Genomic DNA, 14,639 nt, shown 5'->3' on the forward strand with positions numbered 1-14,639 from the left:
ACCTACCATACGGTACCTTGTCAAATGCCTTGCTAAAGTCCATGTAGACAATATCTACGGCACTTTCCTTTAAAAACCTCAATCAAATTCATGAGACATGATTTCCCACACATAGCCATGCTAGCTATCCAGAATGACTCCTTGCTTCTCCAAATGCCTGTAGATCCTGTCTCTCAGAATCCCCACTTACAATTTATCTGCCACAGACATTAGGCTCACCTGTCTGTAGTTCCCAGGCATTTTCCTGCAGCCTTTCTTAAATAATGGCACAACATCAGCCACCCTCCAATCTTGAGGCACTTTATTCAAGGCTGTCAATAATATAAATATCTCTACTCACGGCCCTGCAACTTCCTCCCTTGCCTCCCACAAAGTCCTCTGATATATTTCATCAGGTCCCGGGATGTATCTCTCTTTATGCGCTTTAAGACTTCCAGCACCTCCTCCTCTGTAATGTGTACTCTCTTCAAGGCATCACTATTTATTTCCCCAAGTTTGCCAGCATTCAGGCCTTTCTCAATGGTAAATACTGATGAGAAATATTCATTTAAGATTTCACCTATCTCTTGTGGCTCTGCACGGAGACGACCTTGTTGATATTTAAGAGATCCTATGATCTCTCTAGTTACTCTTTTGCCCTCAGGTACTTACAAATCTCTTTAGATTCTCCTTTTAAACTGCCAAAGCTGTCTCATGTCCCCTTTTAGCCTTCTGATTTCTCTTTTAAATGTACGCTGACACCCTCTATACTCTTCAAGGAATTCACTTTATCCCAGCTGCCTACACATGTCATATGCCTCCTCCTTTTCTTGATCAGGGCATCAATAACTATAGTCATCCAGGGTTCCCTACTCCTGCCAGCCTTACCCTTCATTCTAACAGGAACATGCTGGCCCTGAACTCTCATTAACTCAGTTTTGAAAGTCTCCCACTTACCAGACATCCCTTTGCCTGTAAATAGCCTCCCCAATCAACATTTGAAAGATCCTGTCTAAGACCATCAAACTTTGCCTTGCCCCAATTTAGAACTTTTAACTATCCTTTACCACAGCTATTTAAAAACTAATTGAATTATGGTCAATGGACACTTCATCACTTGCCCTGCCTTATTTCCCAAAAGGAGGTCAAGTTTGCCACTTCTTTAGGATGTCCATCTACATACTGCATGAGAAACCCTTTCTGAACACACTTAACAAATTTCTCTCCATCCAACTCTCTCCATTCTTGATTTTTTTACCAAAATGCAATACTTCACATTTATCCACATTAAACTCCATCTGCTGCTCCTCAGCCACTGACCCAATCAATCAAGATTTCTTTGTTATCTGAGATAACCTCCTTCACTATCCACGATATCACCAATGCTGGTTTCATCTGCAATCTTACTAACCATGCCTCTTAAATTCTCATTCAAATTGTTTATTAATGACATATAAAAGTCTATGCAGAACCAATCTCCGTGGAATACCACTGGTCACTGGCCTCCAGTCTGAAAAACAACCCTCCACCACCATCCACAGTCTCCTACCATAAAGCAAATTATGAATCCAATTGGCAAGTTCACCCTGAATGTCATGTGCTCTAACTTTACTAATCAGTCCACCATGCAGAACCTTGCTTTACTAAACTCCAAATAAACACCATCTATCACTCTGCCCTCTTTGAACGTAATCAGGTTTGTGAGTGATTTCCCTCACACAAAGCCACGCTGACCATCCCTGATCAGCCCTTGCCCCTCCAAGTTCATGTCAATCCGACCTTTCAGAATCACCTTCAGATGATCCATTGAGCTGAGGTTGGACAAGGGGAGGTTCAAGTGGAGGGTAAACCCCAGTATGGCCTGGATGGGCCGAACGGCCTGCCTGCTGTATAATTCTATACAAACCCCCCACAGCATCTCCCCGCCTGCGTGAGCCTTCTCTCACCTGCCTGAGGACGTTCCAGGCGCTGGATAAATGTCACTTGTTGTCGATCTTCCTTGTTGCCCCGGCAACAGAACCGTCGCAGCCCGCCCCGCGCGGCTTCTCCTATTGGTCCGCTCCCCGGCGCGGGGTTTCCGCCCCCACCCCCTGGCCCCGCCTCCGGGGAGGGTCAGCTGACCACTCAGTGCGCCGGCGCGAGACCGAGAGGCGGACGTGGAAGGGAGAATGGCGATGAAGGTTCATGTGGAATATTGGTAATGAATAATAATAATGTAATACTTTATACACTGTGTGTGTGTGTGTCTGTGGGGGGTGTGTGTGTCTGTGTCTGTGGAGGAGGGGGGGGGTTTGTGTCTGTGTCTGTGGGGGAGGGGGGGTTTGTGTGTGTGTGTCTGTGGGGGAGGGGGGGTTTGTGTGTGTGTGTCTGTGGGGGAGGGGGGGTTTGTGTGTCTGTGTCTGTGGGGGAGGGGGGGTTTGTGTGTCTGTGTCTGTGGGGGAGGGGGGGTTTGTGTGTGTGTGTCTGTGGGGGAGGGGGGGTTTGTGTGTCTGTGTCTGTGGGGGAGGGGGGGTTTGTGTGTCTGTGTCTGTGGGGGAGGGGGGGTTTGTGTGTCTGTGTCTGTGGGGGAGGGGGGGTTTGTGTGTGTGTGTCTGTGGGGGAGGGGGGGTTTGTGTGTCTGTGTCTGTGGGGGAGGGGGGGTTTGTGTGTGTGTGTGTCTGTGGGGGAGGGGGGGTTTGTGTGTGTGTGTCTGTGGGGGAGGGGGGGTTTGTGTGTGTGTGTCTGTGGGGGAGGGGGGGTTTGTGTGTCTGTGTCTGTGGGGGAGGGGGGGGTTTGTGTGTGTGTGTCTGTGGGGGAGGGGGGGGTTTGTGTGTGTGTGTCTGTGGGGGAGGGGGGGTTTGTGTGTCTGTGTCTGTGGGGGAGGGGGGGGTTTGTGCGTGTGTGTGTGTCTGTGGGGGAGGGGGGTTTGTGCGTGTGTGTGTGTCTGTGGGGGAGGGGGGGTTGTGTGTGTGTGTGTCTGTGGGGGAGGGGGGGGTTGTGTGTGTGTGTGTGTCTGTGGGGGAGGGGGGGGGTTGTGTGTGTGTGTGTGTCTGTGGGGGAGGGGGGGGGTTGTGTGTGTGTGTGTGTCTGTGGGGGAGGGGGGGTTTGTGCGTGTGTGTGTGTGTCTGTGGGGGAGGGGGGGTTTGTGCGTGTGTGTGTGTCTGTGGGGGAGGGGGGGTTTGTGCGTGTGTGTGTGTCTGTGGGGGAGGGGGGGGTTTGTGCATGTGTGTGTGTCTGTGGGGGAGGGGGGGGGTTTGTGCGTGTGTGCGCGTGTCTGTGGGGGAGGGGGGGTTTGTATCTGTGTGTACGCGCGTCTGTGGGGGGGGGGGTTTGTATCTGTGTGTACGCGCGTCTGTGGGGGAGGGGGGGTTTGTATCTGTGTGTGCGCGCGTCTGTGGGGGAGGGGGGGTTTGTATCTGTGTGTGCGCGCGTCTGTGGGGGAGGGGGGGTTTGTATCTGTGTGTGCGCGCGTCTGTGGGGGAGGGGGGGTTTGTATCTGTGTGTGCGCGCGTCTGTGGGGGAGGGGGGGTTTGTATCTGTGTGTGCGCGCGTCTGTGGGGGAGGGGGGGTTTGTATCTGTGTGTGCGCGTGTCTGTGGGGGAGGGGGGGTTTGTATCTGTGTGTGCGCGTGTCTGTGGGGGAGGGGGGGTTTGTATCTGTGTGTGTGCGCGCAGCTGTGGGTGGCTCGGGAATGGTGGCACTGCTCGTGCCAATCCAACTATTCTGCTCTCACTGTCTGGCGCCTGAAGCATGGTCTCATGATCATGGGCTTTGTGATTGCACACCTAAACACTGCTGCACTCTTCCAAGGTTTCTACATCAGCTCTACTTGATGCCAGTGAATTCTAGCAGTTCTCTTCATCCATTTTTGGATAAAAACTGAGATGTATTGTATGGAAACACGCCTTTTGGTCTGATGCGTCCATGCTGACCAGATATCCCAACCTAATCTAGTCCCATTTCCCAGCATTTGGCCCATATCACCCTAAACCCCCTAAATGTTACACCAGCCTCCTCCACTTCTCTGGCTGTTCATTATGTATACTCACCATCCACTGCCTGAAAAAGTTGCACCTCTGATACCTTTTAAATCTTTACCCTCTCAACTCCGGGAGAATGACCTTGTCGATTTACCATATCCATGCCCCTCATGATTTTAGAAACCTCTATAAGGTCACCCTTCATGCTGTAAGGAAAACAGCCCCAGCCTATTCAGCCTCTCCCTATAGCTCAAACCCACCAAACCTGTCAACATTCTTGTAAATTTTTTCTGAACCCTTTCAACATCCCCAGCATTTTTCTGATAGGAGGGAGATTAGAATTGCATACAATATTCCAAAAGTGGCCTAACCAATGTCCTGTACAGCTGCAACATGACCTCCCAGTTCCTATACTCAATGCTCTGACCAATAAAGGAAAGCATAGAAGAGAGGGCATTTTCAGGGCTGACAGACAGGCAGGGCAGGGCAGGGCGTGAGGCTTATATGGGTTGGAAGGGATTGAAGGGAACGGGTTTTCTCTAGTCTGTGGTTCTCAAAAAGCACAGCCGATCATCCAAGGAGCAGGAGAATTGACATTTTGGGCGTTAGCCCTTCATATTCCCTAGTCTCTTGTTTACAGGGCACAGAGGCCTGAGGGACCTGTCACCTGCTCCTGTCTCTTGAGCCATGAATGAGATCAGAATGAAAATTTCCAACAAAAACAACCTTGTAGAGCATTGCTATGAAGTTACCAAGAAGTTTCTGGTAGTGTCAGCTGCTGTTTTGTAATTGTTTAATTAAGGTCTGTTTTGCATGAAATACCTGTTGCAGGGTGGGGCAAGTGACATTCTAGTACTGTGTTACTGGGTGACATGCTATTGGAATGTGAGTTCATACCTACATTTTTCTGTACACAGCTCAGTAAAACAACAAATCCTCAAAATTGGTTACTTAACGGGGTTTGAGAAGGTTTATAGCTCAGGTTGAGGTTCTGGATTTAGGTTTGCTTGCTGAGCTGGAAGATTCATTTCCAGACGTTTCGTCGCCCTGCTAGCTAACATCTTCAGTGGGCCTCCAGGCGAAGCACTGTACATGATTCCTGCTTTCTATTTATATGTTTGGGTTTCTTTGGATTGATGACATCATTCCTGTGGTGATGCCATTTCCTGTTCTCATGGGGTGGTAGATGTGGTCTAACTCGATGTGTTTAGATTAGATTGGATTCCCCTAGTGTGGAAACAGGCCCTTTGGTCCAACAAGTCCACACCGACCCTCTGAAGAGTAACCCACCCAGACCCATTTCCCTCTGACTAATGCATCTAACAGTTGTTTGTTGATAGAGTTCTGGTTGGAATAACAATAGACAATAGGTGCAGGAGTAAGCCATTCTGCCCTTCGAGCCAGCACCACAAGAAACAGGACAGAGCACTGTTACAAAGGAAAGCTGCTCAAGGAAACATTGAGCAATAGCAGAAGATGGTTGCAATCCATTGACCTCTGGGTTATGGGCCCAGCACGCTCCCGCTGCGCCACTCTGCTGCTATGCTTCTAGGAATTCTCGTGCGTGTCTCTGGCTTGTCCTAGGATGGATGTGACTCCCAGACTACTCAGATGGACGTAGAAATAACTGCCAGACTACTCAGACCCCTTGGCATTATGTTAGCCCACAAACCCACCAACACACTAAAACAGCAGCTAATGAACTTGAAACCACCAGGATATGTGAACATCAACTAGCCACAAAACGACATGACCCTCTCTCACTAGTATCCTCACATACGGATGAGGAAGGACACCACTTCAAATGGGACAACACATCCATCCTAGGACAAGCCAAACAGAGACATGCACGCGAATTCTTAAAAGCATAGCATTCCAACTGGAACTCTATTAACAAACACATAGAATTAGACACCATCTACCATCCCTGAAAGAAAGAACAGGAAATGATGTCACTGCATGAAATGACATCACCAACCCAAACATATAAATAGAAAATAGGAATTGCAACAGTGCTTCGCCCGGAGACCCACTGAAGATGTTACCTAGTAGGGTGATGAAACGTCTGGAAATGAACCTTCCAGCTCAGTGAGCAAACCTACATCCTTGGTTATTTACTGTTCATCATAGAATGCTGGGGAATAACGGAAATAATACGTTGAGCTTGGTCTTGTTTAAGGGATTTGTTCATGTGAATATCCTGTGAACTACAGAAGGCAGGGGAAGTACAGATATAGATAGTGACATGTGATACATTGAGTTTGAACAAATCTGATAGTGCAGTGCCCCCTCAGTTTCTTCCCCCTCATTCTTATTGATGTTGCAGCCTGGATTAAGTGTTCAAGTCTCTAGCTAAATCCTGAATTCCTGGTTTTCTAACTCGAACTATGTGCACTTCCCCACTGGACCAAGGCTAAGGAGAAATCTTAACACGGTGTGACAGACCCACTGGAATTCAGGATGTTAATTGGGGGAGCAAGGTGACTCAGGATTCTTGTTGAGAATTTTAATTATGTATGACACTTCTGTCAGATAATTGCACTGGCTGTTGAGTAGTGTTAATAAATCTGCTGTCATACCTTTTGCAAAGTTTAAGGTAAACTCCATTCTTGTTTTTTGTAGTGATGGATGAGGATACGGCAACCGCTATCAGGAACTCTCCAACACCATCAAGGAGAAGTTTCCTGATGCGGAGATCTCTGGAGACGTTGGGAGGAAAGGTAATACAATACGTTAATACCTTCTTTCAGGTGGATTGCTGTAACGATTGTAGATTTGCTTATTTCTCTTATTGACGGCGAAAAACTTTCAACGGTGTGCACTTCTTTAGATGAACCCCAAAAAATATGAAATCTGTGACCTTAGGAATTCCTCTGCTCAGAATAGCCATTTGGCTAATCTGCAAGCATGCATTCAAATGATTCCTCAGGCATATTTCACATACAGTAGATGCTATTGAACAGCCCTATCTCTGGGTGGGAAAACAAAGGTCTAGCCAGTTTACACAGCAAGATTCCACAAGAGATAGAATACTGTTTATGGTGCCATACAATGGAAGGGGAATGTTTTCACTGTATTTTAATGCTGTACTCTTGCCTTTAGAAAGAGATTAACACCATGGGTACGGGAATACATGATCCCACCTCTCCAATGCCATTTTAATTTAACCCTCCTCCTTTCGCTAGTTTTCCTTCACTCTGTTGCTGATGCACTGGCCCTAATGGACTGTGTCTGTAAATTTTCTTTTCATTAGAAACATGAATGACTTGGCAATAGATTAGAAAAAAACAATCTCGAGGTTGTAGTAGTATCTCCTGACAGAAAAATAAAACACTGAGCAGAGAAATGGGCTGGAATGTATTATTTCCCGCTTGAACTCTTTGTTAACAAAAATGACTAAAGTTGGGCACTTTCTTTATTTCTTCATTTGTCTGCCTTTATATTCTGTGGTTTGGTTTATTTTTCTGTGTTTTAAGATGGCACTAGAGAGTGAAAAGTTTTTTATTATGTTGCCAATGCATTTTGTAATAAGATAATTGTAACAAATAAATCCTATTATATTCTAATTTAGTTCTCTCTCTTTTTCCCTACCCTCCCTTCATTTGTTATTGTTGCATTGCACTTATTGCTTAATTAGTCAAATGTATGATTTAGTGGTGGGTATTTTTTAAAAAGAAATGCTAAGTTCTGGAGGCTATCGTGGCACTATGATGTTGTCCCTACTTCTGGGCAAGAACACCTGGGTTCGAGTTTCACTTGCTCCAAAGTGTATTGCTGCACACCACACCACCCACATTCTCCTCTTATCCACTGTCTGGAAACCCCTGGCCATTCCAGCCTACTGTAAGGCAGTGGGACTTCATAATAGCAACCTCGTTATGTGGGTGTTACCTACTGTCCATTAGAAACCCAGGGGCAAGAGTACCTGCTCACAGTCCCGTGTAACTGTAGGTTGAGGTGATCCACAGACACCCAGCCCAACTGTTTATTTTGTGCTACTAAACAAAGTCCAAGGAACTGTAGATACTGGAAATCAGAAACAGTGTAATTTCAGCATCTGATTCCAGCATCACATTTTCTATTCGGGGACCCTGCAGCCTTCAGGGCTCAGTATCATGTTCAATAATTTTAGGCTTTAGCACCCTCTCCCGTATCCTTACCCCAACCCACACACACGAAGCCCTGTCATCTCATGGGTTGCTACCACAAACAACCCATTATCAGCTGCTAACAATCCCCATTAGCAGGTTTTGATTCTCCCAGGCTGACCTTGACCCATTCATTTCTTTGTCATCTTTCCCTCTGTGTTTCCATGAGGACCAAGATTAGACCATTCAGTCATTTGAGCCTGTTTCTTCAATCTGCAAAACTGATGTAACAGGGGATTGTGGTCATAGGCACGGCCCATCACTCCATGACATAGTTTACAGCACTACCTTTATTAAGTACTCTAAGGCGCGTTGTAATTTATGTGTTTCGATGATATTTTCTTTCTCTGACTTCAGGCAGCTTTGAGATTGAAATCAATGGGAAGCTGATCTTTTCCAAGCTAGAAACCAGTGGCTTTCCTTACACTGATGATGTAAGTAGATATTTTAATCCTTTCAAAATTGAATCAGATTTGGTTGCCCCTTACTCCACCTTGTTTCTTGCTCCATATCCTGGAGAATTTGCCAGAATCTTAGCACTGGAATAGACCAACAACCTCACTTTTAGAGTCATGGAGGTCTACACCGCAGGTAAAGGGCCTTCTGCAGCAGTTAAAAGCAACCTCCCAAGTATTTGAATCCCACTTTCCAACACTTGGCCTTATCAAGCTCCAATGAAGAATCATCTGTTCATCTGCATTGACTGATTATATAATGTTTGCAACCCTACCTGGCTTTGTTCCATATTTTTGCAAGATTTGTGAAGGTTTGTAGCTCAGGTTGAGGTTTAGGGTGTAGGTTTGCTCGCTGAGCTGTAGGTTTGATATCCAGACGTTTCATTACCTGGCTGGGTAACATCATCAGTGGTGACCTCCAAGTGAAGCGAAGCTGTTGTCTCCTGCTTTCTATTTATATCTTTCTCCTGGATGGGGTTCCTGGGGTTTGTGGTGATGTCATTTCCTGTTTGTTTTCTGAGGGGTTGATAGATGGTATCTAGATCTATGTGTTTGTTTATGGCGTTGTGGTTGGAGTGCCAGGCCTCTAGGAATTCTCTGGCATGTCTTTGCTTAGCCTGTCCCAGGATAGATGTGTTGTTCAGCCAGAAACCCTAACCACCTTACCATACATCAAAGAAGTTTCAGAAAACTAACAAACTTAAAAGACCCAGTACAACCCATGGACAAAACCAACGTCGTCTACAAACTTCCATTGAAGGACTGCCACAAACGCTACGTACGACAAACAGGAAGAAAATTAGCCACCAGGATACACGAACACCAGCTAGCCACAAAGACACGACCCTCTTTCCCTCGTAGCCCTACATACGGATGAAAAAAGCCACCATTTCGACTGGGACATCACATCTGTCCTGGGACAGGCTAAGCAATGACATGCCAGAGAATTCCTAGAGGCCTGGCACTCCAACCACAACACCATAAACAAACACATAGATCTAGATGCCATCTATCAACCCCTCAGAAAACAAACAGGAAATGACATCACCACAAACCCCAGGAACCCCATCCAGGAGAAAGACATAAATAGAAAGCAGGAGACAATAGCTTCGCTTCACTTGGAGGTCACCACTGATGATGTTACCTAGTCAGGTAATGAAACATCTGGATATCAAACCTACAGCTCAGCGAGCAAACCTACTCCCTAAACCGCCTTTGTTCCATATCTCTGTAAATTCCTCCAAACAATCCTCCAATTATTATGCTTCTCCAGTTCTGGCCTTTGTGCTTCCTGATTCTAATCGCCCAACATTGGCAGTCATGATTTTATTTGCTTCAGCACTAAGTTCTGGAATTGTATTCAGACATCTCTCCCTTCCTCCTCCTCCTTTGCTTCACATCTGAAAATAAACTTAAACATTCACCTTTCTGTCCAAATGTCTCCTGACACAGTTTTGCACTGAACTTCATTTGATTGCTTCTTTGAAAAGCTTTGTGACATTTGACTGTGTTGAAGATGTGCTATAAATTCTCAATGTTGTTGTACTTGTTTAACAATATGCTCCAGGGAGGTATTCTTCAGGAAGTGTTTGTATATAAGTACATAGAGCAGTACAAGCCCTTCAGACCACGATATTGTGCCGAACATTTATCTTAATGTAAGATCAACATATGCTTGTCCAGCAGTCGCTTAATGTCTCTGACTCTAGTACCACCACCTCTGGCAGTGCATTCTATGCCCCCACCACTCTTTGCAAAGAACTTATTTCTGATATCTCCCCTAAACCTCCTTCCAATCACTGTAAAATTACCCCTCGTGACAGCCATTTCTGCGTGGGGAATAGTCTCTAGTTATCTACTCTATCTCTGCCTCTCAATCAAGTCACCTCTCTTCTGTCTTCTCTCCAGTGTGAAAAGCCTTAGCTCACTCCATCTATACTCTTAATACAAGCCCTTCAATCCAGACAGTATCCTGGTAAATCTCCTCTGCACCCTCTTTAAAACATCGACATTCTACCAACATGACTAAGCAAAATGAACCTGAAGAATGCAGTTGATACCTATTGCACCTTTCTGTGTACCTTGCTAAACAGGTAACCTGAGGAGTAGTTTTTCAAGTTGTGTTGGTTACTCCCCTCTCTTACAGGTCCTCGATGCAGTCCAGAAAGCCAGCGATGGAGAACAAGTACAGAAAATTGTCAAGAGTCAGGCTCCTTGTGTCATCCTGTAGCTCAACCTAAATGATGCTTCCTGTCTATCTGCTGCTAATCTGTCATATTTTCAGAACTTAAACTTGCCTTGAAGTCTGTTCTAGTCTAGATCCTGAAGATGTAAAAACAGTGGAGGCCCAGGGGAGTGTGATGTTGGGCTTTTTATTGTCAGATTCCATGATTGCCAGTGGATCATTTATTCTTCGAAGCTGTCGTGACCAGACAGTTTAGATTTCTCCAGTAGCTCATTCCGCTTTATGAATAATTTGTCAGTGCCGCTTCTCTGAACTTATCAGACAAGTGCATTTTTAAAATAATTCTCCCATCCAAACTAGCGCGCGTGTTAACACGCGCACATACACAGTTCCTCATTGGCTCCTTGAGCAGATGCTTCAGGCATTCGGTTAATCCTAGGATTATGCCAGGGTTGCTCTTAAATACAGAACCATATTGCCTTGTCCACTCCCTCATCTCGCTGAAATCAGGGCCAATGAATGAAAGTAACCAGATTCTGTTGTGCAGTTACTGAGAATCTGAAAGGCTGATTGGTTTGCACTGATCATTGTCTTTCAGTCAGGCAGCACCCACAGAGCAGGAGAATATGTTGACTGCTGTCCAACTGACTTGTCTGACCACAGTTGATGTAAAATAAAACAATGATCGGGAATTCTGTCAACTGACACTTCCACTAACCCCCTCCCAGACTGCTCACCAAACAGCAAGATGTGATAATCTGTGGCACATCTCCCAGCGTGATGAGCAGGTCAGATCAATGCACTAAACTCCAATGCCTGTGGTCTCAAAGTTGCTGCTCTGATGTTCTGGTTGATCTGTTAAAACAGGAGACACTACGTTTGACCATGCTGACAGAGGCAGGTCTCTCTCCTTCCCTTCTATCGGTGAGGAGTCTTAGTTGCATAATTGATGTCAGTCTGTGCATGGTGGCTGAGAAGTGTAATATTATCCTCTTGTTTGGGAGGGTTCTGTGTCTTTGCTTTCTTTGCGGCTGTGGACATCATTGGGATTTTCTGAAAAATCTGCTGAACTATTGAAATTGTTGACCTGCTGCAGCTTTAGAATTTGGATCTATGAATGACTATTTTAACTAAAATTAATGGTTAAATTATGAAAAGAAACTGATGCCAATTTCTAATGGCAGAGCAGGTTTACAACTTAAGTAATTGTATTTTAAAATGTAAGAATTATGCTTTTTGAACTTTGTTGTATTTCAAATATAATTGAAATATGTATGTGCTAACAGAATTCGTGTCTGTCGTTTGTATAAAAAAAAAGCAAAAGTGTTGAACATCGAAGTCAGGATAGCACTCACTAAGATAGCACTCACAAGAACTAGGATCCCAGAGTTCTTGCGGGAAGTTCTTCAGGTATGAGGGCGTAGAATACAGTATACTCTAGGAGACTTCAATATTGATAGCAAAGAGTGGCTCTGCAGCAACACTGTTGGCCAAGCCCTTAAGAACATAACTGCTAGACTCAAGGTGCCAACCAAGAGAGAAAGATCTACCTAATCTTGTTCTCACCTGTCATCGATTCTTCATCAGATGAGGGAGGACAGTCCATGATAACAAGCAAGAGGTTTCCTTGCCATGTTTAACCTGATGCCATGAAACTTCACGGGGTCAGAGTCAATGTTGAGAACTCCCAAGGCAGCTCCCTCCCAACTGTATATCACTGTGCTGCCAGGTCTGTCTTGCCAGTGACACATGCCATATCCAGAGATGGTGATTGTGGTGTCTGTGGCATTGCCTCTAGACTATGACTCCATGAGTATTACTGTGTCAGGCTATTGCTTGACTAATGTGTCAGAGAAGTCTCCAAGTTTAGCCGTTTAACCACAGCGGTTAGTAGGGAGGACTTTACAGAGTCGATAGGGCTGTTTCTGCCACTCTCTCTTCCGGTGTTCAGGTTGATGCCAGGTGCCCCTCTAATTTCACTTTTTTTGTTGAGACTTTGTAGAGGTTGGTACAATTCAAAGGGTTGCGAGGCCATTTCAGAGAGCAGTTGAGAGTCAACCACTGCTGTGAGTTTAGAGTCACATAGGCCAGACTAAGTCAGGATGATCGATTTCATTCCCTGAAGGACATTAGTGAACTGGATGGGTTTTCTGACATTTGACAATGATTTCATGGTCATCAGTAGATTCTTAATTTGAGTTTTTTATTTAATTCAAGTTCCACCATTTGCTGTGGTGGGGTGTGAACTGCCTCCCCAGAGCATTAGCTGAGTTTCTGAATTAATACCTGATGAAGGGTTTTTTGCCTGAAATGTTGATTTTCCTGCTGCCTGACCTCCTGTGCTTTTCCAGCACCACACTCTCGTTTCTGAATCAATTGTCTAACTATAATACCACTAGGTCAGCGCCTCCCCAGTTTTTTATTATTGGTTACTTTCAGATTGAAATTAAACGGGAAATTTTAAAAAATTAAATGAAGAAATGAAGAATTAAATGTAAAATAGAGATGCAGAGTCAGGTGATGTGTTGTACCTGCATGATGTAGGAGCTGGTGGACCCCATTGTGGTTCATAGTGACCACATCTGCAGCAAGTGTTGGTTGCTTGGGGAAATCTGGCTCAGAGTTGATGAGCTGGAGTCTGAGCTTCGAACGCTGACATATCAGGGAGGAGGAAGAGTTACCTGGACACTGTTTTAGGAAGCAGTCACACCCCCGAGATTAACTATCTTGATTATTGTCAGTGGTCAGGGACAGGAGGGTATGACTGAGTGAGGCAGGCAGACGGATCTGTAATGTAGTGCTGAAGGAGCCTCAGCCCTTGAGCTTGTCTAATAGGTTTGGGATTCTTGCTTCCTGTGTGGATGAGAGCACGGACAGTAAGAGGATGAGCAAGCTGACCATGCACTGTGCTATAGAGAGCCATTCAAGAACAAGGAGAAATACGCAATGTAGTTTTACTTAGGGATAGTATAGCCAGGATTGAGTCTTTAAGGCTGTATTGGTTGCCTGGTGCCTGGGTTCAGGATATCACATCTGGGTTGCAGAAAAACTGGGAGGGGAAGATCCAGTTGTCATGGTGCACGTAGGTACCAACGATACTGAGGAAAAGAGGAAAGGAGTTCTGCTGAGGGAATATGAGCAGCTCGGGGCTAAATTAAAAAGCAGAACCAAAAGGGTAGTAACCTTTGAATTGCTACCTGAGCCATGAGCTATTTGGCACAGGGTCAACAAGATTAAAGAGATAAATGTATGGTTCAAAGATTGGTGTGGGAGAAGCAGTTGAATTCATGGGGCATTGGCCCCAGTCCTGGGGAAGGAGGGGACTATTCCAATGGGACAAGCTCCACCTGGAATTGGAACCAGATTCCTGGCAAATCACATAACTAGGGATTCAGTTACATGGAAAATTATGGAACAAGTTAAAGGGCAGATGGGGTGGAAGGCTGAGTAGCAGTTATTAAAGTTTCCACAGCAAGTAATCAGACAGAGTATGGGAAGATTTTGGAATTGAACGTGAGGCACAGCAGATAACGGGGCAACTATGAGAATGGTGGCAGTCATTGCAGAGCTGAGGGTGTTGTACTTAATGCACAGAGTATATGAAACAAGGTGAATGAGCTTGTAGTGCAGATTGTAATCAATGGGTATGCCTTTATTGGTAAGACAGGAGTTTGTGGGGTAATTCTGGAACACAGCAGAAATTAATCCCAAGGATAAAGAAAAATACTGAGGGGAGGATGAGGCAACCATAGCTGACGAAGGAATTTTGAGACAGCATAAAAGCCAAAGAAATCTTACAATGTGATGAAGATTAGCAGAAAGCAAGAGGATTGGGAAGTCTTTAAAAACCAGAAGGGAACAACTAAACCTGCACCAATGGTGCTGAGGTAAAGATGGGTAAGAGCATCAATTC

General features: G+C 45.3%; 1 protein-coding gene across 1 annotated transcript; it reads left to right on the forward strand.

The window, feature by feature from the left end:
* The first annotated feature begins 2,094 nt into the window (after positions 1-2,094).
* mien1 (migration and invasion enhancer 1) lies at positions 2,095-12,014 on the forward strand. Its single transcript, XM_043674711.2, has 4 exons — positions 2,095-2,176; positions 6,561-6,658; positions 8,444-8,520; positions 10,688-12,014. The coding sequence occupies exons 1-4, from the start codon at positions 2,148-2,150 to the stop codon at positions 10,769-10,771; spliced, it is 288 nt and encodes a 95-aa protein (XP_043530646.1). The 5' UTR covers positions 2,095-2,147; the 3' UTR covers positions 10,772-12,014.
* The last annotated feature ends 2,625 nt before the right edge of the window (positions 12,015-14,639 follow it).

The sequence above is a fragment of the Chiloscyllium plagiosum genome, unplaced genomic scaffold, assembly GCF_037043375.1.
Source record: "Chiloscyllium plagiosum isolate Xiang-an unplaced genomic scaffold, Cpla_swu_hap1 HiC_scaffold_32, whole genome shotgun sequence".
Taxonomy (NCBI): domain Eukaryota; kingdom Metazoa; phylum Chordata; class Chondrichthyes; order Orectolobiformes; family Hemiscylliidae; genus Chiloscyllium; species Chiloscyllium plagiosum.